Source organism: Corythoichthys intestinalis, chromosome 21 (genome assembly GCF_030265065.1).
Source record: "Corythoichthys intestinalis isolate RoL2023-P3 chromosome 21, ASM3026506v1, whole genome shotgun sequence".
NCBI classification, from domain to species: Eukaryota; Metazoa; Chordata; class Actinopteri; order Syngnathiformes; family Syngnathidae; genus Corythoichthys; species Corythoichthys intestinalis.
Genome location: NC_080415.1, coordinates 13,613,196 through 13,639,461, shown reverse-complemented (window position 1 = coordinate 13,639,461; position 26,266 = coordinate 13,613,196). Strand labels below are relative to the sequence as shown.

At 43.1% G+C, this 26,266-nt stretch overlaps 1 protein-coding gene across 2 annotated transcripts in view; it reads left to right on the top strand.

Moving 5' to 3' along the window:
* ppp1r9bb (protein phosphatase 1, regulatory subunit 9Bb) overlaps positions 1–26,266 on the top strand; it is a 44,714-nt gene that overhangs the window by 15,320 nt on the left and 3,128 nt on the right. For both annotated transcript variants that reach the window (XM_057826327.1, XM_057826325.1), the window contains 8 exons: positions 6,006–6,138; positions 16,993–17,113; positions 17,261–17,365; positions 21,128–21,260; positions 25,065–25,217; positions 25,442–25,495; positions 25,582–25,811; positions 25,875–25,971. In XM_057826327.1, coding sequence (XP_057682310.1) covers positions 6,006–6,138; positions 16,993–17,113; positions 17,261–17,365; positions 21,128–21,260; positions 25,065–25,217; positions 25,442–25,495; positions 25,582–25,811; positions 25,875–25,971 — 1,026 coding nt within the window. The remainder of the gene's footprint in view (positions 1–6,005; positions 6,139–16,992; positions 17,114–17,260; positions 17,366–21,127; positions 21,261–25,064; positions 25,218–25,441; positions 25,496–25,581; positions 25,812–25,874; positions 25,972–26,266) is intronic.

The window sequence follows — 26,266 nt, the reverse complement described above, 5'->3', positions numbered from 1 at the left end:
TGTTATTTGCTCCCAGAAACGTATAAATACGTTATATTCTTAAAGAAAAGTCCGTTTTTTCATTCCATGTTTGATCACTGAAATCTCTTCTGTCATATCCCACATATGAGCATCACCTTCTTGCTCATGAATTTCCATTTCCGATTAGTCTCCTTCAGTTTCCTCCTGGATTAACTGAGGCTGCAAATTACAAAACCATGCACAAATATCTACGATCTCATCAACAGGTTGTAACCTACCAGTGATTACATTACTCAAAACTTACAAAAACCTTTAATCTCCTAATAGCTCTCGCCACATGACTTCTGACATTTGATAAGCATTTCTGTAACTTCATGCACAGGAAGTTCTTTACAGCCACTTGTAAATGCAGGAATGGCCAAAGTAACTCCTGGAGGCAAACAGTTGTGGTCTGTGAGATCTGGCCACTGGATGCTGGCATCACGCTTCTGCAGATGAATATTTTCCAGGTTGTTGAGATCCTCTTCTGCATGAGTAGATTCAGCAGCACAACTGTTAACCTTCGAGGCGTTGACTGTCTAGGGTGCGAGACATCTTCGTTCGGGCGGAGCATGGACAGATGTCTCTATCCCCGGTGTAAAGAGACAGAAGAAAAAAATATGACATTTTTTAAAAAATGGCCTGTCTTGCTTCTTGCCCATCCCATAATGTTCCTTGCCCCACTGCCCGAGATTAGAATATGCCAGGAAAAGGAATACAACTTCTAAAATGACGTTTATATCCCAGGTGTAAAACTGGGTATGTGGTGCTCTTTAGTCGGTCTGACATAAATGAAATGTATTCCACACACCTTGAACAGAAAATAGCAATACAATCACTAAATACAGTAAGCGAACCCCAAAATACACAATTAAATGCCCATTCCCACTTTACTAGATAAAAAAAAAAGATGAAAGATGAAAAATCTCTCATGACATTAGTCTGTACGTTAGATGCCCACATTGAGAAATAGAATTTGTAGCGTTAGGCAATTATAACATTTAGTGTTGTACAACATATATGCACATGCTGCATCATCTCAGTTATTATTCATTCGATTAAATATGAAGCAGCACACAGTAGCTGACTACCTGCGTTTACAGCTACTGCTGGTGTGCTTGATGATAAAGAACACTCAATGAGACGATCAAACTGCAACAAAATTCAATTTTTTTCACCAAAACTCACCCTGCTGTTGTGATTTGGAACAAAGTCCTTTCTGTTGATATTTTTCACCCACTTTTTCCTAACTTCTTGTTCCTCTGTGTGTCCAGGAAATCGATGCGAACTGTATGCCATCATACACGGGCAGTCATGATGCAGTGAACAGTTTCTTCTTCCATTGTAGGATTTTCATACTATTGTTGACACAGTTAAAGTGTCATGTATTTTCCTTGACGTCATGAGAAACTGTATTGGCCCGAATATAAGACCGCCCTGATTATAAGACGACCCCCTCTTTTTCAAAATTGTGATAAAACAACAAAATTGCAATAACTGCATTAACCATCAAAGTGAAGTCTAACTGTAACTGTAGTCTTGAAACAAATCTGAATATGGAAAAACATTGCAATAAAATAATGCAAACTGGTTAACTTGAGAGTAGCTGAGATCTGTCATGACAGAACATTGCTTCAATGATATCTGGCGCCATCTAGCGTCGTGAATGGGGAGAGTAGCTGAGATCGGTCATGACAGAACATTGCTTCAATAATATCTGGTGCCATCTAGTGTCGTGAATGGGTATAATGTCTAGACCGCGTATATAAGACGACCCCCTCTTTCTCAGTCTTATTTCAATGCAAAAAACACCGTCTTATATTCGGGCCAATACGGTATGTATACACAAAAAGAAAAACGGTCTAATTCCGCAAACCGTAAAGTAAGCTGCTATTAGCTGTGTGCTGTGGGCGGGGCGGCGGCACACTCCTACAATGGCGGACGGGGTACTTCCGGTCCTTTTGCTCAGATTAGTCAATAGTTAGGAGGCGGGGTACAGCCTGAACTGGTTGCCAGCCAGAGCCCTATTAGAGGCTTTTCTTGGGGTTAAGAGAGATTTAAATGAAGAGGTAGAGCCTTGTTGAGTGTTCAACGATGCATGCAAATACAATCATACTGTAACTCTCTGGAAGGAGAGGCAGGGGGGTTTGCTGTTAAATTTGATGAGCTTGTTGTGTTGCTATGGAGAAGAAGAAAAGCTACGTAACGCAGATGGACGCACCTAAGAAAGAGAGAGATGTACGAACAAAGTGAACACAAAAGTGTGAAAATGTCGTCAGAGTGAGAAGAAAATGTTGAGGAAAGACGAGATTCTGTCCAATCAAGAGAGCTTGAGTCGGTGTGACTTGTCGAGCATGCGAGGTGCTGCATGCATAATCACCTCCTGTGTGTGTATTTGTGTGTGTGTGCAGCTGCGGGAGGCCACCATTAACATGCTGGAGGTGCTTATGTAAACGACCACACTGTTTAGAAGAAGCAGAATGAATGTGGCAAGTTGAAATACGTTCCTGTGTGTGTCTTTGAAGCAAGCTTTAGATGTCACCTGAATGAAATATTCACTTTAGTTACGTATTAGACCTTTTTTTTCCCATGCCGTCTAATGTTTTTTCATACATTGTGGTATAGCTGTTCAATTTTGCCTAACAAGAAAGTCCTGAATATTTTCTCTTAAACCTAATTTTCTTATATCGAGTACGACTTCTTGGCACAAAATAAAAATAAAACACAAATAAAGTATTCAATAAATAAAGTATTTTTTTCTCGATGTTCGAACTGAAAGTGCCAGTGAATTTAACTCTGTTAATACACACAGAACAATCCCTTGGGATTAAGAGCATTTTATTTATACAACTCCAGCTCTGTTCTTAATAGCGTACCACACGTAACACGTCACCTTTACTTATTAATATTCATGACGTTAGCATCAGTTGCTAGGGGGGTCAAACTTGCGTTTGTCCCTCATTATTAATGCATGTAAATAGGGTACGAACGAAATGTTTACTGAGCTAAACCTATCAATTCTGTCCGAAAATGATGTCCCTGGTGCCAAATTCACTGGTTAAGATGTGGAAGAACATATAAATGTTCAGTTAAAGAGATGGCTTGAGTGTCGAGGGCTGAAAAAGATGGGGAAAAAAAGCTGCCCTGATCCAGAGGTAACTTTTTTATCGACACGTTTTTCTTGTGTGCATTGCCTTACATCACTGACAATGACATTCTCCTGTTTCAGCAAGCTAACCTTTACCACCATATGCCCTGTCTTTCTTATATATTGTATCTTCTGGTTGTCTTACGTCTCTTACCATTCTTGGGGGTGATTTATATTACTATTTTTGTGTAGCGATCGCAAATGCTACTCAGTGACAGCCAACGAACACTTTTAATGTTTTCATTAATAACAAATCTTAATTCTATTAATTTATTTACACTTCCCCCTTACTAAAGTTGTTTCTTTACAACAGAAAAGGTAACAACAGTGGCAGTCAGACACCATTTTAATTTTTTTTCAGGTCATTCATTGTCAGAAAGAAGCAGCATGGCAAAATAAGTAAAAATATCAAAATGGCTTACCTCTTCGGGGCAGGCTGTGGCAGGCAATGGATCAGACTTGTCATCTGTCAGACCATGGCCTCCAACAAAATGTTTACTGCATATGAAGGTGAATGGCTTCACCTTACTGGTGTTAAACTGGTCTTTTGGACATCCACACAACTTGATCCATTGTTCACATTTTTTGGCTTCGAGAAACGTATGAAGAAAACATCCTTCATATGTCGTAATGTCTAGAGTCGTTTCTACAAGTTCCATAGCAGCAGTGTTTACTCAGCATGTTCTTTGTTTAAAGATTACCGGCAGAAAACAAGCAGTACTAACATGGACTGTGTGCGGGTGCGCTTCAATGTTGGACCCCTTCCAGTTTACGATGGTGACGTCACACAGCTTCGTGGTCTAAAAATAGCATTCGTACGGTATGCTATTGAAGCGATAATGAAAGAAGAAAGTGCATATACCATTTGAAACAAAATCAAACAAGATAGTCAGCAAGTTATCCTTCCAACCAGCTAGCCAGCCAATCAGCCAGTCAGCCAATTTTACTTAGATAAATTAATGATTAGTGCAAAACTGTCACTCAATAATAACAATATGCATGGTGGCAATCACTATGCATTTTGCAAAAATATTTTATTGTATTAAAACAAAATAAAACATGGCATGCTTTTAGTTACTGGAATCTAGTAGCAGCAATCTTGACAGGAACACGAGAGCGCGGGACAGACAGACACAAACACACGCATACACTTTCATACTTGTAGTATACTGCAATATACACTCAGACAGATGTGGCGCTGTCTGTCGTCGTGTTGTATTTGAAAGTCCACTGCAATTCTTCTACATATACAAAAATACTTTAAGTACATCTTGAGATAAAACAGTTACTCATGGCGTTATGCAATTTGTCTTTCAAGTTGGCAGGACAAAAGTAGCCATTGTTGTTGTTGTTGTTGTTTAAGGAGAAAGCGGAAATGCAGAGGAAACTACGGTGACTTAGATCAACCAAAATGGTGCAGTTTTAAAATCGAACGTACCGATTTAAACGTTTTTAACATCATTTTGACCAGAAAAGTCTGTTTCGGTTCAATCGAGCAGCCTTACATTGTTGTTTCAACTTCAGTATCTTTTTAGATGGATAATACCATATTTTGGGGAATCTAAGGTGCACTTAAAATCCTGTGTTTCGCCAAATTTAACCGTTTCACCAAATTTAACCGTGCACCTTATAATCAATGCGCTTTATGTATTAATTTTGACTGTGCTTAATGACTTCAGACATATTTTGTTGGGGGCATAGCAAGACGTGCATTTATCACACCAATACTGTATTTCAAACAATAAAACGAATAATAGAAAGATTAATGGATTAAAAAAAAATAATGATCAAGGCAACATTTGCCTGAGGTAAGCAAAGATTGAGGCAAGTGCCAGAAAATCTTAACTTCAAGACCTGTGTTGTCTGGAAAATACGGCATCTGTAATTTGCAAAACCTTAATTAAAAAAAAAAACTTGATTGTTCTTGGTAACCATGTCAAAAATGAAAATGACTACACCACTGTAATTTTACAAGTTGAAAACTAACTTCACACTCACTGTTTTTTTTTTTTTTTTTTTTAATCACTGCAGTTATTCCACCCAAAACAATGCATCATGGAACGCCCACTTTTATTCAGCAATTCTGGTTGTTGCATCACTACCAGAACTGATGATCATTTCTAGCTTTCTAGTGCTGTGCTAGCTAGAACATGTTGACAGAATGGTCATTTAACAACAAGGGAATAGGATGGCTTGCATAAAAATGCAGGTCATTCTGGGTGTGACATCTTCTTTTATGAGATTTTTTACATGGGCGGGGCCAAATTAGCTCAGAAAAGACTAATTAGCATCTAAATTCATTACTACGCATTTTCTTTCACTTTTTATGGGAAGGATTTGTGTAGCAAATATGGTGACCTATCATTTTAAAGTCACTTTCTGTAGTAATTCATGGCACCTTTAAATGCAAAAGAGTTCTTTAGTTGTAATTTTTAAGTGTGCAGTCCACCATTTAGCCTCCATGGATGTGTCCCCTGGGGTTAGTCAACAAACTTTATTGTTAAACGGTGTGGTTAATAAAATGACTTCCTTGCATAACTATTAGTTGTTATTACATTGTGTCAGCATTCATTACAGGTGATAAAACCTAGTCCTTGTGTCCAAAATGAAACTAAAGTTTATCTTCACAGGAATTAAAATCACTATTCACTGCATTATCTCGATTTTTTTTTTTTTTAACTAGAGCAGAGCAGTACAAAAAGACACTAAATATAGCTACAAAAATTCTCGTTGCCAAAACTGGCTTCGTTTGTGAAGTAGCTCCACTCTGTTCACAGATACTGTGTGTTCTTTGTGTAAGCAGTGCTTGTCAGTGAGGAGGCACTTCTAACTAAAAATGTGTTTGCCTGTCATGCAGGTGTTTGCCACCTACCCCAACGAGGACTACGACAGACGCAATGAAGACGTGGACCCAATGGCGGCGTCCGCTGAGTATGAGTTAGAGAAGCGAGTGGAGCGGCTGGATCTGTTCCCTGTGGAGCTGGAGAAAGGTGAGCGCCGACGTTAGACACATCTAGTGTGCTAAAAGCCCTTTCTCACACTGTAACACACTCGTGGCTGAAATCAAAGCTTTTCAAGCATTTTTTTCTCCTCGAGGAGCCTGACCCAAAACATCCCTTTAACATGGTGTACTTATATATTTATAAGAAACTATATTTAGAAGTGCGTACACGGTGCACTTGGACATGCAACTTCTATGTGACTTAAAATCTTTTGCTTCATGTCCTTTCTTTCTTGACTGCAAAATATATCAGGGCCGCACTGACAATAATATGATAACTTGTAATAATATGTCAAGCTAAAAAAAATAAAAGTAATTTGAGATTAAATTGGGGTGGCTATTAAAAATGTAATTTACTCATGTAATATTGCAGCCATTCTTTAAAAAAAAAAAAAAGTTGATTCTTATAGTATTAAACAAAATATTTTTCAAGCTAATCTGTACCCACAGTTTCGTAACATATTACTAAACTGTACCCACAGATTACTAAACTGTACCCACAGATTAGTAATATGTACCCACAGTTTAGCAATGACCCAGAAACAATAGTCGTAGACATAGACGTCACGATTAGTTGACAAGACAGCTCCTACATTGCGCCTCACGGGGGTGGCCAAGCCAGGCAGGGCGTCGTAGTGGCTTTCGCTGCGATAAACTCACACACACGCTACGTTCTAACGGCAGAAACAGGTGGAAACAGGACAAACGTTTTAGTGCATACAAGCAGACAAGGAGTGTCTCAAGAGTGATTTGGTCGAGGATTAAAGGTAATTATTATCATAGACTTCATAATTGTATTGATGGGTCACTTCCATTGGCCACTGCGCAATGCCTTCAAGTAAGGGGCTGTCCGCTGCAGTTATTGACAGTTGGTCGCAGTTAGTCAACAAACACAGGGATCCAACGCCGGATTTAGGTTGAAAAAGTACAAAAGCTGTACCGCATACAAACAGGAAGGATTGTCTCAGGAGTGATTTGTTCGAGGATTCAATGTAATTATTATATTTTTCGTACCATGCATGCATTTTGAAACGTTGTGGAAAAAATCATTGGGAGAAATTAACCGCTACATCATTGACATTATACTTCACAATATGTACCTAAAATAACTGCTAACTGCAATTTTTTTTTTTTTTTTTTTTTGCTTTTAGCCAAGAATCAAAATTGTTTTACGTCCATATCTATAAAGAATTCTGGGATGTAAGCATTTAATCACAAGAATTTTCAACGGAGAAAGCTCTTTGTTTACATATGGCGGCCGCTAATTTCCTTACTGACTAGCCTCATAGTTTGCAATATTTACGTAAAAAAAAAAATGCTACCTGCACGTTTTTTTTTGCTTTTAACCAAGGATCAAGACTGTTTTACGTCCATATGTATATAGAATTCAGGGATTTAAGCATTTATTCACAAGAATTTTTAACGGAAAAAGCTCTTTGCCTCTGTTGTCACTCGGTCAGCTTTGATGGAGATCGGCCCCACGCCCCGTCAATACATTATTATTATTCAAGTCTATGTTATTTTATAAAATAGCACTATGCATGCACTTTGAAATGTTGTGAAAAAAATGAATGGAAAACATTAGCTTGAAATATTTACGTAAAATGAATGATAACTGCCCGGTTTTTATTTTTTGCTATTAACCAAGAATCTAGACTGTTTTACATCTATTTTTGTATCTATCTATGTTTTATATCTATAGATATTCCGGGATTTACGCATTTATTTACAAGAATTTTAAATTTAAAAAGCTCTTTGTTTTGTGATGGCTGCCATGTTGAATTTTGTATCCATACACAATAGCGTAACTTTACATTCAAATAATCACGTCATTTTCGGACATCAGCCAGTTTTTTGGGCAAAAAAATAGTAATTTACACATTTCTGGCATCCATACCCCCCCCCCCCCAAAAAAAATCGCCTTTTACATGTTTTATTTCGTGTAACATTTCAATCTAAAAATGACGAGGATTAGATAGCCGGCAAGACGTGCTGAGGCAATAGTGACATTGGAATGCAACCTAAATAAGTTGTGATTGTACATAGAAAAGTGCAAATTTTGCTTTTGTTCAGTAAAATTAAGATGATTCTCCATGCTTTTCTCAAGTATTAAGTTTCTGATTGGAAAATTGTGTCATTTATTATAAGGGTGTAACGGTACATGTAATAATATTGAACCGTTTCGGTACGTGGTACTCGGTTCGGAACGTACGCGTACCGAACGAGTTTCTGACGTAATATAACCCTTACTTTTCGAGGCTGTGAGTCGATCGGGTTACAGTTTCATTATGTAGATTATATTTACTCCGTCTTCTCTACTATAATGAGGACCAACACGGTAGGACAGTATATAACCCAGAAACGTCAACGGCGCGACAACGTGGCCGCCGCGAGAACGCAGTGACACGCGGGCGTTAGAGTCAATCAGCCAATGCACACCAGTCACAGTGCGGCCGCGTGTTAGATGCGTCCCAGACGCGGCTCAACGCGACGCACGCGAAAAGAACGGCAGAGTTTATTATTTGACGCGAGATGCGGCCCACTTGCGTCAATACCACTACAGGTAGCTAGGATCGGGCCGGAAGTCACCTGTGTAAAAATACGGTGGATCCGGTCGATTTTCAAACTAATATGCAATCGTAACTTACTTTTCGAGTCCATCAGATCTCTTGAGTGGTAGATCAGGGCACAGTTTACTTGTCTTTGTTGATTTACTGCTGTCTTTTCTGCTATAATAATAACCAACACGGCCCCGTGTTCAATACAAAACCCTCCTACCACAACAAAACAAGTAGGAACTAAAATTCACATAGGAACTAAAGTTATACAACATAAAATATACAATATAAATGAATACTACATCACACTTGTATAATATATACACATAATAAAATATATAATAGCCCATTTAAATAAAATAAATTGAAATGAGCAAAAACACCTGTAATTAAATCATAACAATAATACATCCTGCTTACACAATTAAATTCATCAATTTCTGTGTGGCGCTTTAACTTGAGAAAATCCACCAATAAAGCTTTTGAAAACCATTCATAAGAAAAAAAAATATTTCATTGAGGCATTTCATTTGTAAAATACATGTTAAAATCTTTGTCATTGGGATTGCTTTTCTCTTTAGCACAGGACTTTTTTCTTCTTTCTTTCAGAAAGAAAGCTGACCAATACGCGTGGTCTGAAAGGCAAATTGTTGTTGGATTATATTTAAATACCCGCTACTTTTTGAGCAGAATTCTAGCTTTGTATAGGCTAATGTTCCTATTGTTGAAAGCACCAAAGGGTGTAATAAACAACTAGCACATTTATATTTTGCATTTTGTTTTCTTACTGTACCGATAATGAACGGAACCGTGACCTCAAAACCGAGGTACGTACCAAACCGAGATTTTTGTGTACCGTTACACCCCTAGTCATTTATTATCTGTTGAAAACCTATATCAAAACTGCACTAGATAAAAAAAATTAAGTTGCTATTTCGGGGAAAAAACTTTAAAAACTGTTAAATACTGCTATGTATCCTGAAAATATAGGTGATTATCTCTTCATTTGGTGATTTTTGTGCATCTAGCGTGCATCAAAGAATTTTACAGCCACTTTAAGTTTTGTTATACTTACGAGGGGCATTCAAAAAGTAATGCACTCTAGTGCGTTGCTCGTACAGGATTTTACCAATCTTGTTTATATTTGGCACAAACATGATAGGACACACCTTTTTGCGATTGTTATATGTGTTTTTCTTATTTTCTCATTTTTAAAGCTTTAGCTAGCTTCCAAAATGGCTGCCCCTCTTGAAGCTCGTCAGAAACAAAGAGCTGTAATCGAATTCCTTGTTGCAGAGGGAGACACCCCTCTGAGGATTCACAACCGGCTGGAAAATGTCTACAAGGATGATACTATAGACTATAGTACTGTAAAAAGATGGGTACAGCGATTTAAAAACAGTACTGAAGACCATGAAGAGGTGGGTAAAGCCAGCATAGCTGATAAGAACCGTAGTGGTCGCCCATCCACCTCTGACGAGCTTCAAGAGGGGCAGCCATTTTAGAAGCTAGTTTAAGCTTTAAAAATCTGAAAATAAGAAAAACATATAACAATCGCAAAAAGGTGTGTCCTATAATATTTGTGCCAAATATAAACAAGATTGGTAAAATCCTGTACGAGCAATGCACTTGAGTGCATTACTTTTTGAATGCCCCTCGTATATAAAAAATAATTAATCGGGATTTTATTAGGGGACGACTTTGAATTTTTTTTATGCTGCTGCTCATGGAGACTCATATATGCCTAAGGGAGGTGCCTGTTTTGGTTTTAGGTCGCTAGTGGCTTTGGTTTTGAAAAAAAAAAAAATTTGAATTCAAAATTTTCAAAATAGGCCCCCAACAGAGCCTCCCCCGCGCCCAGTTTCCCGTCAACTGATAGTGAAGTCTATGAAGTAGATTTGGAGGGTCCTCCAAACGTCGACAGACCAAGCTAGTAGCTGAAAATTTTCACTTGTGAGTTGTGACGAGTGTGTGACAGCAGCCTATGTGCAAATGGTAACACCTAAAAGTGACATTATTCACAGCTACCAAAGGAAACGTGCATTAGATACCTTTCAAAACAACCTTATTCGTTGAGGGCAGTGGCAGCCCATGTGCCTGCTTGCCTGGTCTGTCGACGTTTGGAGTCACAGCCAAATCAACTTGGTGAGTGTTTCCGGTCATTGCTTTACTGTTGGTACAGATTACTGAACTGCAGGTACAGTTTAATACTGTAACGAATCGGGTCATAATGTGGAGATTGTAATGTTTGCATATGTTCCTGAATGCACCGCGTGACGTGTGGGAGTGAGGGAGGTGCGGGAGAGCGGGGGGACGTGCCTTCCTGTGTTGCTATTGTTCTGGCGAGTTATGAGTGCGTTAGCTGCGGCAGACAGCAGTTGAGTTGTTCCATAAGTTCCAACAAATAAAGAATTGCAATCTGATTCACCGGGTGACTTTTGCCAATGTTACACTGGTGTCAGAAGTGAAAGGCATAACTCGGTCACGTACTGGGTCTTCTCGTGTGTACAACTTGCTATTGCTACGTTTAGCCTCTTCTCTGCTCGAGTTTTTGGAGCCATGCTGCCGACGGTACGTCCGGGGATCACGGTGGCGGAAGCGGATGAACTGCCCTCTGCTGCGGCTGCTTGGGGCTCCCCTGAGCATAGAGAGACCGTGAGAAAGATGACTGCTGAAATGGCCAGGTCGGCGGGTTTTGGCTCAGCTGGCCGTCGTGAGGCGGTGCCCGACTCGCTAGCTTACCCATCGCCTGCTGGGGCTGATTGTTTGGAACTGCTTGGTGGGGCGATGCCCCCCGTGAAGACGCCGAAATACGATGGCAAGGCTAACTGGGAGGCTTTTCATGCCCAGTTTGAGCTCCTCGCCCAAGCTAATGGTTGGCCCGCTGGTGTGAAGGCTCTCCAACTGGCGATGTGTTTGACTGGGGATGCTCTCTCGTGCCTGCTGCTCCTTAGCCCCGAGGATAGGAGTGATTATAACGCCCTGGTGGGGGCGCTTAAGAGGCGCTTTGGACTTTGCACCACTGCCAGTCTGCTTCGCTCCGAATTGTGCAGTCGCCATAGGCGGCCTGGGGAGTGTGCGTGCTCTTGCCAATGACATTGAAGGACTGGTCCACCGCACCTATGGCCATATGCCCCCTGCCATCCAGAGTGAACTGGCCCGGGACCACTTCCTCCAGGCTCTACTACCGTGCGACCTGCGGGTGCAGACCCTGCTGGCCCACCCCAGGACCCTTCAGGAGGCTGTGGAGCTGGCCTCTGAGAGGGAGTTGCTGCGTGCGGCGCCCCCATCTGCTGCATTTGAGGATTTACCGAGAGGAGGGGCCACGGCGGGGGCTGGGTTGGACTCTAAAGCACCTGCATGGGCGGAGGAACTGACTCAACTGGTTCGGGCGGCTTCTCTTCAGGGAGGTCGTCGCTCTACACCACGGCGGAGGATCTGCTGGGGCTGTGGCCAGCCGGGCCACTTGGTCCGGGACTGTCCGAAGACACCGGCGAACCAGGGAAACGACCCAGGGACCGCTTAGTCGGGGCGTCGTGGTCCCCCGGGTTGTCGCCCCAACCTGGTCCAAGCGAGAAGTCAGTATCGCCTCAGCACTCACTACCTCAGGGGTCGCCTGCTGCGGTGGATGGCCAGTTGGAGCACCTTGTGGTGCTGGGTCGGACTTGGGTGGAGGACTGTTGGTACGCCGCTGTGACTGTGGGGAGTACGTGCTGTTTCGCGCTGGTGGATACGGGGTCTTCGGCAACGTTTGTGAGGTCTGATGTTGTGGGGGAGGGAACGCCTATCTCTCCGACGATGGTGAGACTTCAGACTGTTACCGGCGAGCGGGCCCCTATGCGCGGGAAATCAGTTGTGACTCTGGGTGTGGGTTACATGACGATTCGGAGCACGGTGTGGGTTGCGGATCTGGACGATTGTATACTGGGACTCGATGTCCTTAAGACTCTTGGCTGCATATTCGACACCAGAAATGGAACGCTCTCCTTCCCGGACGGTTACGTTGTTCAGCTGTCCAAGCGTCCTGTTGCGCCAGGCCATACAGCGTGCCACTCTGTTTTTGGGTCTCCGACAGGGTCTGTCGACGACTCCACTGCCTGTTCCGCAATGCCTGGGGAATTGCCCAAGCGTGGTGTGGACGTACCTCCTGTTTCGTCGACCGTCCCTCATCTCCTGGGTCTACTCCGTTGCCGGGGACCGTCTCGGGGACGGATAGCGGGAAAAGGATCTCGTTGGTGAGGGAAATTGTGGAAAAGAACTCTGGTGGACTGTCTCCTGTGGAACGGGGTTCGCTCTGGCGCCTTCTGTTGGAGTACAAAAACTGTTTTTCATTGTCAGGAGAAGACGTGGGCAGTACGGATCTTATAGAGCACCACATTGACACTGGGGATGCGCGGGCCATCAGAGTGAGACCTCGACGACTTCCTCTAGCGAAGCAGGCTGCTGCAGACCAGGCCCTGTTGGAGATGCGGAGGGCAGGGATCATCGAACCTTCCAAAAGCTCTTGGGCTTTCCCTGTTGTCATGGTGCCCAAGAAGTCTCAGGCTGAACCGTGGTTCTGTGTGGATTATAGGCCTTTGAACTCTGTGACTAAAAAAGACCCCTACCCTCTCCCCCGCATCGATGAGGCTTTGGACACTGTTGCAGCATCTTCATGGTTCTGCTCACTTGACCTCCGCAGTGGTTATTGGCAGGTTCCGCTTGCTCAGGAGGCTAAGGAAAAAACGGCTTTCATCACAAATGGGGGTCTGTGGCAATTTAGAGTGCTTCCGTTTGGTCTCTGCAATGCCCCCGCCACGTTCGAAAGGTTGATGGACAGGGTGCTTGCTGGCGTTTCACGCCACGAGTGCGTCGTGTACTTGGACGACATCCTGGTGCATGGCTCGTCCTTTGAGTCAACCCTCAGTTCTCTCAGGAAGGTGTTGGAGAGGATAGCAGCTGCAGGGTTAAAACTGCATCCTCAGAAGTGCCATTTCATGAGGCGGGAAGTCACATTCCTGGGCCACAGACTGGGACAGGGCGGGGTCAGTGCATTGGAGGACAAGGTGCAGGCTGTCAAAGACTGGCCCACCCCCGGCTCAGTGCAGGAGCTGAAGAGCTTCCTAGGATTATCCTCTTACTACCGACGATTTGTTAAGGGGTTTGCTTGCCTTGCCGCTCCCTTGTTCCGTTTACTGCAAAAAGGGGAACACTTTGTTTGGACACCAGAGTGCCAGTTGGCATTCAATTCACTGCAGACTGCTCTCATGAATGCCTCGGTCTTGGCCCCGCCCGACACTACTTTGCCCTTCGTCCTCGACACGGACGCAAGCAGTGTCGGCTCGGGGGCTGTGTTGTCACAGGTGACACCGGCGGGCGAGAGGGTGGTGGCTTATCACAGCAGGACTTTTAACAAAACAGAGCGTCGCTATTGTGTCACCAGACGGGAGTTACTCGCTGTGATCGTTGCCATCCGTCACTTCAAATACTACCTTGGTGGCCTCCATTTCACTGTCAGGACTGACCACTCGGCCTTGCAGTGGTTGATGACTTTTCGAGAGCCAGAAGGACAGCTGGCACGCTGGCTTGAAGAACTACAAGCCTATGACTTCACTGTGGTTCACAGACCGGGCGCTCAACACGGGAATGCAGACGCGCTCTCCCGTAGACCTTGCAGTGCTAAAGGCTGTCACTACTGCGACAAGAGGGAGTTGCGAGAGAGTGAGCAGTTAAAGCTGGAGGTGAGATGTGCAGCGAGCAGTGCTCAGGGACTGCCTGTTGAGCGCTGTCCGGCAGCTGTCGACGTGGCCGAGTGGAGGAGCATGCAAGAAGCGGACAGTGACATCGGTCCGGTGCGGGCTTGGGTTGCAGCGCAGCGCAGACCCACGTGGGAGGAGGTTGGCATGTGTTCCCGTGCCACCAAAGGACTCTGGTCTATGTTCAACACCCTACGGTTGCAAGATGGAATACTGCAACGTGGCTGGATGGAACCGGCTACTGATGAGACTCACTGGCAGGTAGTAGTACCAAAGCTCCTACGGGAACGTGTACTACAGGCGGTACACGGTGGACTTGGCACGGGGCACTTTGGGGTTGGGAAGACGCTTCGTCGACTCCGCAACAGTTTTTACTGGGGATTACATAGACGCAATGTGGAGGACTGCTGCCGCTGCTGCGACAGCTGCACCGCAAAAAAAGGTCCCACGGACAGGTCTGTTGCACAATTTCAGCAGTGCCCGGTTGGAGGACCCATGGAGAGAGTGGGGATTGATGTCCTGGGGCCGTTGCCTCGCACGGAGGGTGGGAATCGCTACATCCTGACCGCTATGGATTATTTTACAAAGTGGCCCGAGGCCTATTGCCTGCCTGACCAGGAGGCGGAGACCATAGCGGACGCACTGGTTGGGGGGATGTTTAGCAGGTTCGGAACGGCGGAGGTGATTCACACGGACCAGGGCAGGAACTTTGAGTCTCGGCTTTTCACAGCCATGTGCGATAAACTGGGCTCGCACAAGACCCGCACCACCCCATTACACCCACAAAGTGATGGACTAGTCGAACGGTTTAATAGAACACTATCGCAGCAACTTGCTATAGTGACGGCCAAGCATCAAAAAGATTGGGATAGACACTTTTCATTGGTGCTGATGGCGTGCCGATCGGCAGTGCAAGATTCCACGTCCTGCTCTCCGGCTCTTCTCATGCTTGGAAGGGAGCTTAGGACCCCTGCTGAGATGATGGTGGGCAGACCGCCTGATTCTCCTGCTGTTCCTGCAGGTCCTGAATATGCCCGGAAATTGCAGGATCGAATGGAGTCTGCATATGATTTTGCTAGGCTCCAGCTGAAGAATGCAGGCGTACGGCAAAAGAAGTACTACGATGTGCATTCCAAGGGAAGACACTTCGAATCGGGGGAATTGGTATGGGTGTACAACCCTCAGAGGAAGAAGGGCAGGTGCCCTAAATTGGACAGCGACTGGGTGGGACCCTGCAAGGTCCTGGAGTGACTTGGGGAAGTGGTATATAGGGTTCAACTGCCCCCTAGAGGGAGGAGGGTGGCCCTCCATCGTGATCGTCTGGCACCATACCGAGGTACTGCTGCAAACACGCCAGAACCCCTTGGTGGCTCGGATGGTGGTAACCAGCCTTCCCAAGATGGACTGTATGGACTAGACAGTTCTCCTCCTGGGGGTTCTGTTGTGGACTCCTCTTCTTTGCCTTTTGATCGGGAGCGACCCCGGAGGAACCGTAGGCCACCGGGGTGGCTGAGTGACTTTGTTCAAGCCTCGGGGGCGAGGCTTTTTGAAAGGAGGGGGTAGTGTAACGAATCGGGTCATAATGTGGAGATTCTAATGTTTGCATATGTTCCTGAATGCACCGCGTGACGTGCGGGAGTGAGGGAGGTGCGGGAGAGCGGGGGGACGTGCCTTCCTGTGTTGCTATTGTTCTGGCGAGTTATGAGTGCGTTAGCTGCGGCAGACAGCAGTTGAGTTGTTCCCTAAGTTCCAACAAATAAAGAATTGCAATCTGATTCACCGGGTGACTTTTGCCAATGTTACAATACTCTTACTAAACTGCGGGTACAGTTTAGTAAAATGTTGGTACAGATTACTAATCTGTGGGTACAGATTACCTATTAAAAATATTTTTTCTACCCTGGCACCTGGGGGACCCCGTATGATTACAAGCATTTTTGCCTCAAAAATATGAATTCTTAAAACATTGTGGCTTTTTTCTTTTTTCTCGATAACCATATGCTTTAGATTACGGATAATTTTCTTGAGAAAACACGTTAATACTCAAATATTATGCCCCTATTTTTTCATCAATGCCTTTGCGGGAAAAGTAGGTTACTTGTAATATGCCCCTAAATGTGACTTTGTGTTTGCATTATAATCGCTTTTTTTCTCGACAGATTTCAAGGCACTAGCCTCAATTTTGCTTTAGAATTTTTTGGGAAAAAGAGTGAAATCCTCAGTATAATTTTTATTTATTTTAAGAATTACTTTATTCCTACAATAATGAGGTTCTTCTCTCATTGTAAGATTACTAATTATGACCAAGTATATATATATATTTTTTACCTACTGAAACGACTTATTTATTTATTTTTTTTTAATGTGTGTGTGTATGTACCGGTATGCGTTTTTTATTATTATTATTTTTTTTTTATTTATTTATTTTTTTTTTTAGAAATTACTTATTTCTAAACTTATCTTGATCTGAAATGAATTACAGTATACTCCTCTTAGCATAAAACAAAAAAGCAACGTACCTTTGAATAAAGCTGGTTTGCTTGTTTCCAGATGAGGACGGCCTTGGCATTAGCATCATAGGCATGGGTGCAGGAGCAGACATGGGCCTGGAGAAGCTGGGTATATTTGTTAAGACCGTCACTGAGGGGGGAGCAGCGCATCGTGACGGCAGGTGCGCGTGTCTGTGCTCTCATGTTACTGCATCAAACATCAATCAAATGCACCTTATAATGTGTTTAAAGTGATGTTATGCCCAATCAATGGACAAAAAAATGACATCGCTGCTTATGACATCGCTCACTGTGGCACCCCTTTACAGGATCCAAGTGAACGATCTGATCGTAGAGGTCGATGGAACGAGTTTGGTGGGAGTCACCCAGAATTTCGCCGCCTCCGTGCTAAGGAATACGTCAGGAACTGTCAAGTAAGATGACAACTAACACGTTCAAAATATTTTGAAATACAGAAAAAAAGCAGAGACATAAGACAAAGGAATAAGAAGAAGCCAAGCAGCCATTTTAAGGTCACAATTGCTATTTCCCTTCAGTCAGACTTCAAAGATAATTGTTGGAAATGTTGAAATTTGAACAACTTTTATTTTACTGATGAGTGACGTTAAATTGCGAAACAATTTCATTTTTAGTGTCACGTGCGGGAGAAGCAAAGGAGCAATGTTTGAATATTCAATGTTTAATTCAAAACTCTCATCACCCAATCACAAGAATTATTTAAAAAATCAGTTGTCTTCAGTCAATTTGACTGAAATTAATAAAAATTGGTTGCTAAGTCCATCATAAATAGAGGTAAAAAATGTCTGAAGAAGCTATGTCAGAAAAGAATCTGCAAGACTGGCAGTCTTGCTTTAAAGCAGTGAATTTAATGGTCACACTGGCCATCAAGCTCATTATTTCGTCCAATAATTATGAGTGTTGCACAGATACCGGCACTAAAATAATGTAATGCGTATCGGGAAGTATTAAGACCTCCGATGCTGCGCAATATTAAGTACTTTACTAGATCTAGTTCTAAACACAGGTTTCCCTCTCGAAGAATGCCGCCAGCTACACACGCCACCATAAAAAGTGAAGCACTTGTTGCCCATCGCAAGAAGATGATAGACGTCCAATCCTGTAGCGTCCAGTCATACTTCCAATGGATTGGACGTCTTGGGCCGTCAGTGAGTCTGACCAAGCTATGATACAAATTACGAAGGATGTCTCTATTCGATCACGTGATCGAAAATCGGGCTGATCATGCCATTTTTCAGAATCGGGTGAAAAGGATCGGGTTTTCAATTAGAAAAATAATCTGCTTCATGCTCGCACAGAGCCACACCCTCTCACCTGCTAAGCAGTGTGGCCAAACTGTCCAATGCAGCTTGTGTTTGGTACTTAAAAGTAAAGATGCACCGATACCGATACTAGTATCGGCAGGGGGCGCCGATCCGGGCTGAAATGGTGGTATCGGTATCGGCGAGTGCCAACAAAGATGGCGCCGATACCATTTACCGGTCCATTATTATAACATTTGACCGCAGCCTTTTTTTTCTCCTGGCGCTCACTACACTTTGTCTCTGTGTTGTGTGATGACACGTGAACACCAAGCAGCTATCGCTATTGGCCTGCTCCAGACCAATGAGAACGGTCCAATAGCCACTCCTGACCAATGACAAGGCCGCTTGGCGGCGCCGACATGGCGGCGGTCGGGAAATATTTCAAAATAGAAATCCCGTCAATTAAAATCAATGGCTGCATGCAAGATTTGCGGCCTGAAAGTTTCGAGATGCGGAGTTAAATCAGCCAGTTTCAATACCTCGAACCTGATAAAACATTTGAAGACGAAACGTGAATGAACAGAACAAGTTTGAGCCTGCAAGAGCAGGACTGCTATCTAGAGGACGGGCGCTGGACCGGTGCAACAATCTCTGGTCAGTTCACTGCGTCAACTTTCTTTTACTTAAAGAAATGCTGCAGTAATTTGGGAACTGTTTCCAAAGTAGGGTTGCCACCTTTCAGAAATAGAAATAAGGGACTCCCCCCCTCCCGAAAAAAGGAGGCTAATAGAGAGATGGGATGCTGTGTTCAATTATTATTACTTATAATTGTTAGCGTCCGCAAATGCGGAAACAAGGTTGGACCTCGAAGCGGACAACAAGCGGGGGATACGTACAAGGGTTTAATGATTGCAAACAAAAAATAACACGCGATCGCGGGGTAGTAGAAATAACAAAAGGAGTCCGTGACAGCAGGACGACGAAGCTCAATACTACAAACTCGAAGGTTAACTAAGACGATAGGCAGCGAGCCAAAAAGCCAAAATAAAAACACTCAAATACCTGCACAGGGTAGAGGTTACAAACGAGTGCAGCACACTAACAGAAAAAACCCAATGCAGGGGCGTAACAAGCAAATGTAGCGAGACTATAGTGCGAAATGTCAAATGGCGATCAGCAAAGTAAATATCTCGACAGCCTTCTCTGAGCTCACCCGTGCTTAAATGCTGTGTTGATGAGCCTGCATTGGATTCAGGTGCAACGTTAGGAACGCCCCCACTAACAGCCTAGCAACAAAACACAATCTAACCAGCAGCAGAATGTGACAATAGTTTCATGAAAGTTGCACTGTTTGGCCTTTGAGAGGTTTAAAAAAGTTTACTCAGTTCGTTTATTATTATGAACTTATTTTTACTTTCTTACTGTTGGGCTAGTATTATACTTTGTAGTAGTCTTTTTCCTATTTTGCAAAGGTAAGCAACAGCCTGACAAAGCCTTGATAGCAATGATTTCACATCCAATTATGTAGCTCTTTGGGGGGGGGAATATATATATATATTATATATAAACGGGGTGGTATCGGTATGGTATTGGTATCGGCCGATACTGCACAGCCAGGTATCGGTATTGGGGCCAAAAAATGGTATCGGTGCAACACTACTTAAAAGTTAATGATGACTGACAGCTTTGTAGCTTTGATCTTGCCATAGAAGATTGGTAGCTCTACGATCAAAGGCACAAATGTGTCAATTAGGCCTGCACAATATATGGTTTGAACATCGCCATCGCAATGTGCGCATGTGCAATAGTCACATCGCAGGACGTGGAATTGTTTGTTTCTGACATGTTAACTTTTGTTTTACTTCATAAAAGCAGCAAGTGTGCAGATCCTGGATCCCTTTCATATACGGCAAGCCTGGATTAAACGGCATTATATAAATTAGGGATGATAGCGATAGATAGATTAGCGATCGGGCCATTTTTTCAGAGGATCAGAATAGGGTGAAAATGGTCAGATTTTTAATCAAACAAATATATTCATCCTTTTCTGCTTCATGGTTGTTCAGTGCCACAGCCTCTCAACCTCCCTTCTGCTAAGCAGTGTGACCAAACTATTTTTCTTGGTCACTAGTGGAGCTATCGTTTAGTACTTAACGTTAATGATTGACAGGTTTGTAACTTTGCTACGGCCAGAGAAGCCTCGGTAGCTCTACCTTGGCAATACTAGTATATATCTCAATGTTCTTTTTTTCTAATATCGTTCAGGTCTATCCTAAACAGAGCTATTCAAGTTATCTGGTGAAAATTCTTCTGGTTTTAATATTGCAACATATTGCAACGCCCCCCAAAATTCACAATGAGAGTTTTTTCCAATATCGTTCAGGACTTGTGTCAATCATCGTTAAACTTGCAGCCCAGTCATAAGTGTGCTGCGGCAACTCATTGTGTAAGTGAGAGGCTGTTCTCAGCAGTGTGAGTGTCAAAGCGGATTTGAGTGGACTCACTCAATGAAGCATTTAAAGACATGCATTTTTCTACATTCTTGTTTTTTGTTTTTTTAAAAAAATCACATTGTGAAGGTGGCACAGTGGGACAGTAATATGTTTTGAACTTTTAAAAATATATATTAAAAAAAAAAACACTTTTCAGAATCGGATTGACTTGGACGAAAAAAATATGCGATCGGGACATCCTAGCAATTACTGTACTCTACATTCAAGTGATTATGCAGTAATTTAGTATCAAAAGAAAACACATGAATATTTTTTTCCCCAAAAATATGGTGTCGGTACAGTATCGGTATCGGCCGATACTGCACAGCAAGGTATCGTAATCATATCGGTGCAACACAATTCTTTACTGAATATAAAGCAAATTTACCTTCAATAAATTATTAATAATTGCATCTTGCAGGTTCTTCATCGGGCGTGAGAAGCCAGGTGAACAGAGCGAGGTGGCTCAGCTCATCCAACAGACTCTGGAGCAGGAACGCTGGCAGCGTGAGATGCTGGAACAGCGCTACAACCAGTACATGGAAGAGCAAGAGGTCCGTCCATTTTTGTGTGTGCACGGTTTGTCATTGTGGAATGTGCGGCGGGGCAGCGGTTGCGCTATGCTGAAGCGATGAGGGGAAACGCTGAGTAATCCAATTTCTCACCCCCCTGTCTTCCCTCCCCCACCAACTCGGATTCTGCCTGCCTTGGATGCTAGGTTGTTTCATCAATATTTATTCATCATTACTTCCACTTTGAGAACAGATGCATTTATGTGTATTTTTATACACAAACGCGTCAAAACATTAGGCACACCTTCACAGTCAAACGACAGCCATCCAGCACAAATACAACTGCACCTTGTATTCATTCCTGTGATTGTCAAACTGCACTGCTTCACACTTTGCTATATAATGTAACAGAAAATGTAGAAAAGGCTTTTTGCATGACATAGAATCTCGCTTGTCATCACCACGGTAACATGAAGCCTGCAAAATGGCTTCTCTGATTAGCACTTTAGCTCCAAAATGGATGTTTCAGCACTGCACGCGCATGGAAACGACCTTTTCCACAGTCCACAATAACAGGAAGTGGCTCTATTCATCGAGAGTGGGTGGTTCTTGAAAAGCATCAAGAAAAAATTGTGGGAGAAATTAAATGGAATGACTATAACAGCTGTTTTGCACCATCTATTGGTTGTTTACTGTACTCCACCTGTTTTTCCTATTCATGTTAACCCTTTCATAAATTACCAGTCTCTCATGGGGAATTATCAATTTATTAATTTTTCATGCTGCTTAGCATTTCTACTTAATTGGTCGGAAAATTACTACGTATTTACAACAAATATACCCTTGGCCCACCAAAGGCAACTAATCCAGTGTACAGTGCTGGCCAAAAGTATTGGCACCCCTGCAATTTTGTCAGATAATGCTCAATTTCTCCCAGAAAATGATTTTTAAAAAAATCATTATCATTTTACACAAAACTCCAAAAATGGGCCGGACAAAAGTATTGGCACCCTTTGAAAAATCATGTGATGCTTCTCTGATTTGTGTAATCAACAGCACTTGTTACTTACCTGTGGCACACAACAGGTGGTGACAATAAGTAAATCACACTTGTAGCCAGTTAAAATGGATTAAAGTTGACTTAACCTCTGTCCTGTGTCCTTGTGTGTACCACATTGAGCATGGAGAAAGGAAGAACAAAGAACTGTCTGAGGACTTGAGAAGCAAAATTGTGAGGAAGCATGGGCAATCTCAAGGCTACAAGTCCAAAGACCTGAATGCTCCTGTGTCTGCCGTGCGCAGTGTCATCAATAAGTGTAAAGCCCATGGCACTGTGGCTAACCTCCCTAGATGTGGACGGAAAGGAAAAAAATGACAAAAGATTTCAACGAAAGATTGTGCGGATGGTGGATAAAGAACCTCGACTAACATCCAAACAAGTTCAGGCTGTCCTGCAGTCCGAAGGTACAACAGTGTCAATCCGTACAATCCGTCGGCGTCTGAATGAGAAGGGACTCTATGGTAGGATACCCAGGATGAAACCACTTCTGACCCAGAGACATGAAAAAGCCAGGCTGGAGTTTGCCAAAACTTAACTGAGAAAGCCAAAAACGTTTTGGAAGAATGTTCTCTGGTCAGATGAGACAAAAGTAAAGCTTTTTGGGAAAACTCATTAATATAGAGTTTACAGGGGGGAAAAACGAGGCCTTCAAAGATAAGAACACGGTCCCCACAGTCAAACATGGTGGCGGTTCCCTGATGTTTTGGGGTTGCTTTGCTCCCTCTGGCACTGGACTGTTTGTCCGTGTGCATGGCATTATGAAGTCTGAAGACTAACAACTAATTTTGCAGCATGATATAGGGCTCTATGAGAGAAAGCTTGGTCTCCCTCAGAGGTCATGCGTCTTCCAGCTGGACATGATGCAAAACGCACTTCAAAAAGCAGTAGAAGATGGTTTGAGAGAAAGCACCGGAGACTTCTAAAGTTGCCAGCAATGAGTCCAAACCAGAATCCCATAGAAAACCTGTAAAGAGATCTGAAAACGGCAGTTTGGAGAAGGCACTCTTCAAATCTCAGAGACCTGGAGCAGTTGGCGAAAGAAGAATGGTCTAAAATTTCGGCACGGCATTGTAAGAATCTCATTAATGTATACTGGAAGTGGTTGTCGCAGTTATTTTGTCTAAAGGCTGTGCTTCCAAGTATTAGGCTGAGGGTGCCAATACTTTTGTCCGGCCCATTTTTGGAGTTTTGTGTAAAATGATAATGATTAAAAAATGTTTGCATTCTCTTTAGTGTTTTTTCATTGCAAGCCAGATAAATAAAAATATTCCTACCAAAGCATTTGTAATTGAAATCATTTTCTGTGAGAAATTGAGCATTATCTACGGAATTGCATGGGTGATAATACTTTTGGCCAGCACTGTATCACACCTTTGCAAAAAATTCATGACATTTAAGCCCACCAGCGATCCTTATGAGGATACAAAAGAAAATATGGACCACTGAATAAATGGGTGGATACTTTTTCACTTATCTATAACAGCGACATAGAGTGCCTTGAAAAAATATTTGCCCTTTTTGATTTCTGATGGCACACTGATGCAACACAATTTGCAAAATTTGTTCGTAAATTGAGATGAGAGTCTTCACTTTAGGGCAGTGGAGGATGCTGGAATTTCAAGGAGGGGAAGCTCAAAGTGAGTGCTTGTGACAGTGTGGGGGCTCAGCGGCACCCGATGCTTGATAGGGAAAGAAATTAAACTGACAAAATTTAGTGTACAAACACAAGTAGCTACAAAAGGGGGGGGGGGGGGGGGAAATAACAAGAAATAGAACCTTGATTGTTCGCTAGTTGTTTTTAACAAATTCAGTCTCCGGTTCAACACAGTACAACGGAATGAAAATTGAAAATTCTTCCCACAGATGTTAAACAACAAAATCGTTGATTCGCTCATTTCACTTGTCAATCAAGAATGGATTTCAGCCAGGGCCGGCCCAGCCTATACGCAGACTATGCAGCTGCTTAGGGCCCCTGACCGCTAGGGGCCCCCCAATTTGGCAATTGTTTAATTTATATTCTGTTTACTACAGTTTGCTTTATTTGACTTTTGTGAGTTTTGATACTTGATTACAAGCTTGAAAAAAATAAAAATTATTCCTTAACTTCTTTGAAGTTCTTCTTTGAAATTTGAAGCATGCAGTGCAACAAAATCTGATTAATATACAAAATATGGACGTATGGGTTGGATTGCATGTATGAGTTTCACGGTACACTGTGACGAAATGGTGGGCCAAAAATATGGGCACCTTTAAATTATTTTGCTTAGGGCCCCCAAATGGCCTGGGCCGGCCCTGATTTCAGCCTCAGACAGATCACAGCCAATCATCATGCAGAGAAGTAGAGCGCCCAGGCCAGCCAAGCTCTGTCCACTGCCCATAGACCGGGGGAAAAACCCAGTCTTTACCAATCATTCGTCTCGTTTCGCAGTAGTGGAACAATGCACTCTCAACTCAAATGCACAGTTTCAACACTGTTTAAACTAAGGACTGTGAAGCTGCGCGAACAAAAGTTGGGCATATTTCGTCAATGACATGTACACACAACAGTATGCATTTGATCACCTATTTTTTTGACATTTTAGGGGAAGCAGAGGTGTTCTTGCAATCTAAGAACAATCACCTTTGCTTTAGGGTCAGGCTCGACACTAACTTGAGGTTAATTTGCTCAGTGACTAAACTCGTGAGGTTTGGAATGCGGGGTTCATGTGGCGTTCGTCCTGAACTAGCACCTACTTTTAGGAAACACTGCTTATTAAAGTGAGGTTCTTACATTCTTGTCTCACCAGGGTGGCGATTATGGCAGCGACGAGGACGAGGAAGAAGATGAAGACGTCAGTCCGCAGTACACGGGCGCCATCGAAGTATTCGACCTAGCGGAGAACGAGGACCTGTCGCCACTGGAGACAGACCCTGAGAAACTGGCTCATAAGTACAAAGAGGTGCGCCTGCCTGCCGCCACCTTGCACAATGAAGATAAATGAAATGATACTCTACTCAAGCAAAAAAAATATGGGAACATAGCATGCTCACAGGGGCAAGTGCACATTATAAGCAACTTTAGAAGAAGAAAAAAAAAAAAAAAAAGATAAAAAATACTTATAAAAATGATCTATAACCTAGTTTGTGCACATTCTTACACCTTCTTGCCTTTCCTCTCATTCAGCTTCAAATAAAACATGCTGTGACTCAGGCAGAGATCCAGCAACTGAAGAGGAAGGTATGCTGGATAAGAGACAGAAGAATATCCACTTCTCTCCAGTGTCTTTGGTTTTGTTGTAAGGAACGACTTCTTTGCCCTTGCAGCTGCACCACGCCGAGCAGGACAAGCAGCGCTGGCGCATGGACAAGTCGCAGCTGGAACAGACGCTGCAAGAGAACAAGGAGCGCATGGAGAAGCTGGAAGGCTACTGGATGGAGGCGCAGAGCCTGTGCCAGGCGGTGGACGAACACCTGAAGGAGACACAAGCGCAGTACCAGGCTCTGGAGCGCAAGTACAGCAAGGCCAAGCGGCTTATTAAGGAATTCCAGCAGAAGTAAGAACAGCCTGTTCCGCTTTTCTCTTCTTTGTGAATGCTAACTTCTCGTTCATTCTGCAGGGAAATTGAATACCTGAAGAAGGAGACTCAGCGATGTGCACAAGTCGGAGCAGAGGCTTCCCTCCTCAAGGAGGAGTCGGGTCAGCTGCAGGAACAGGTTAGAGACACACGTCCACAAAAGTGGAGTTGTCCTACTACGGACAAAGCGGCACACTCAGCAGTTAGTGTTACTTGCATTAACCACCTTGGTAATTTGAATGACCATTACTTACACATACACAATAGGAGTGGAGCAGGATCATGCAACATGTTAAGACTGACGTCTTTAAGATGATGTTGATCTCTGCAAAGGTTTAAACTCCGCTAATCTGAATTATTTGTATTGAGAAATTGATGTTGTTGTATTGAGAAATTGATGTATTTTGTTGTTTTATCAAAGGACTAATGTTAAT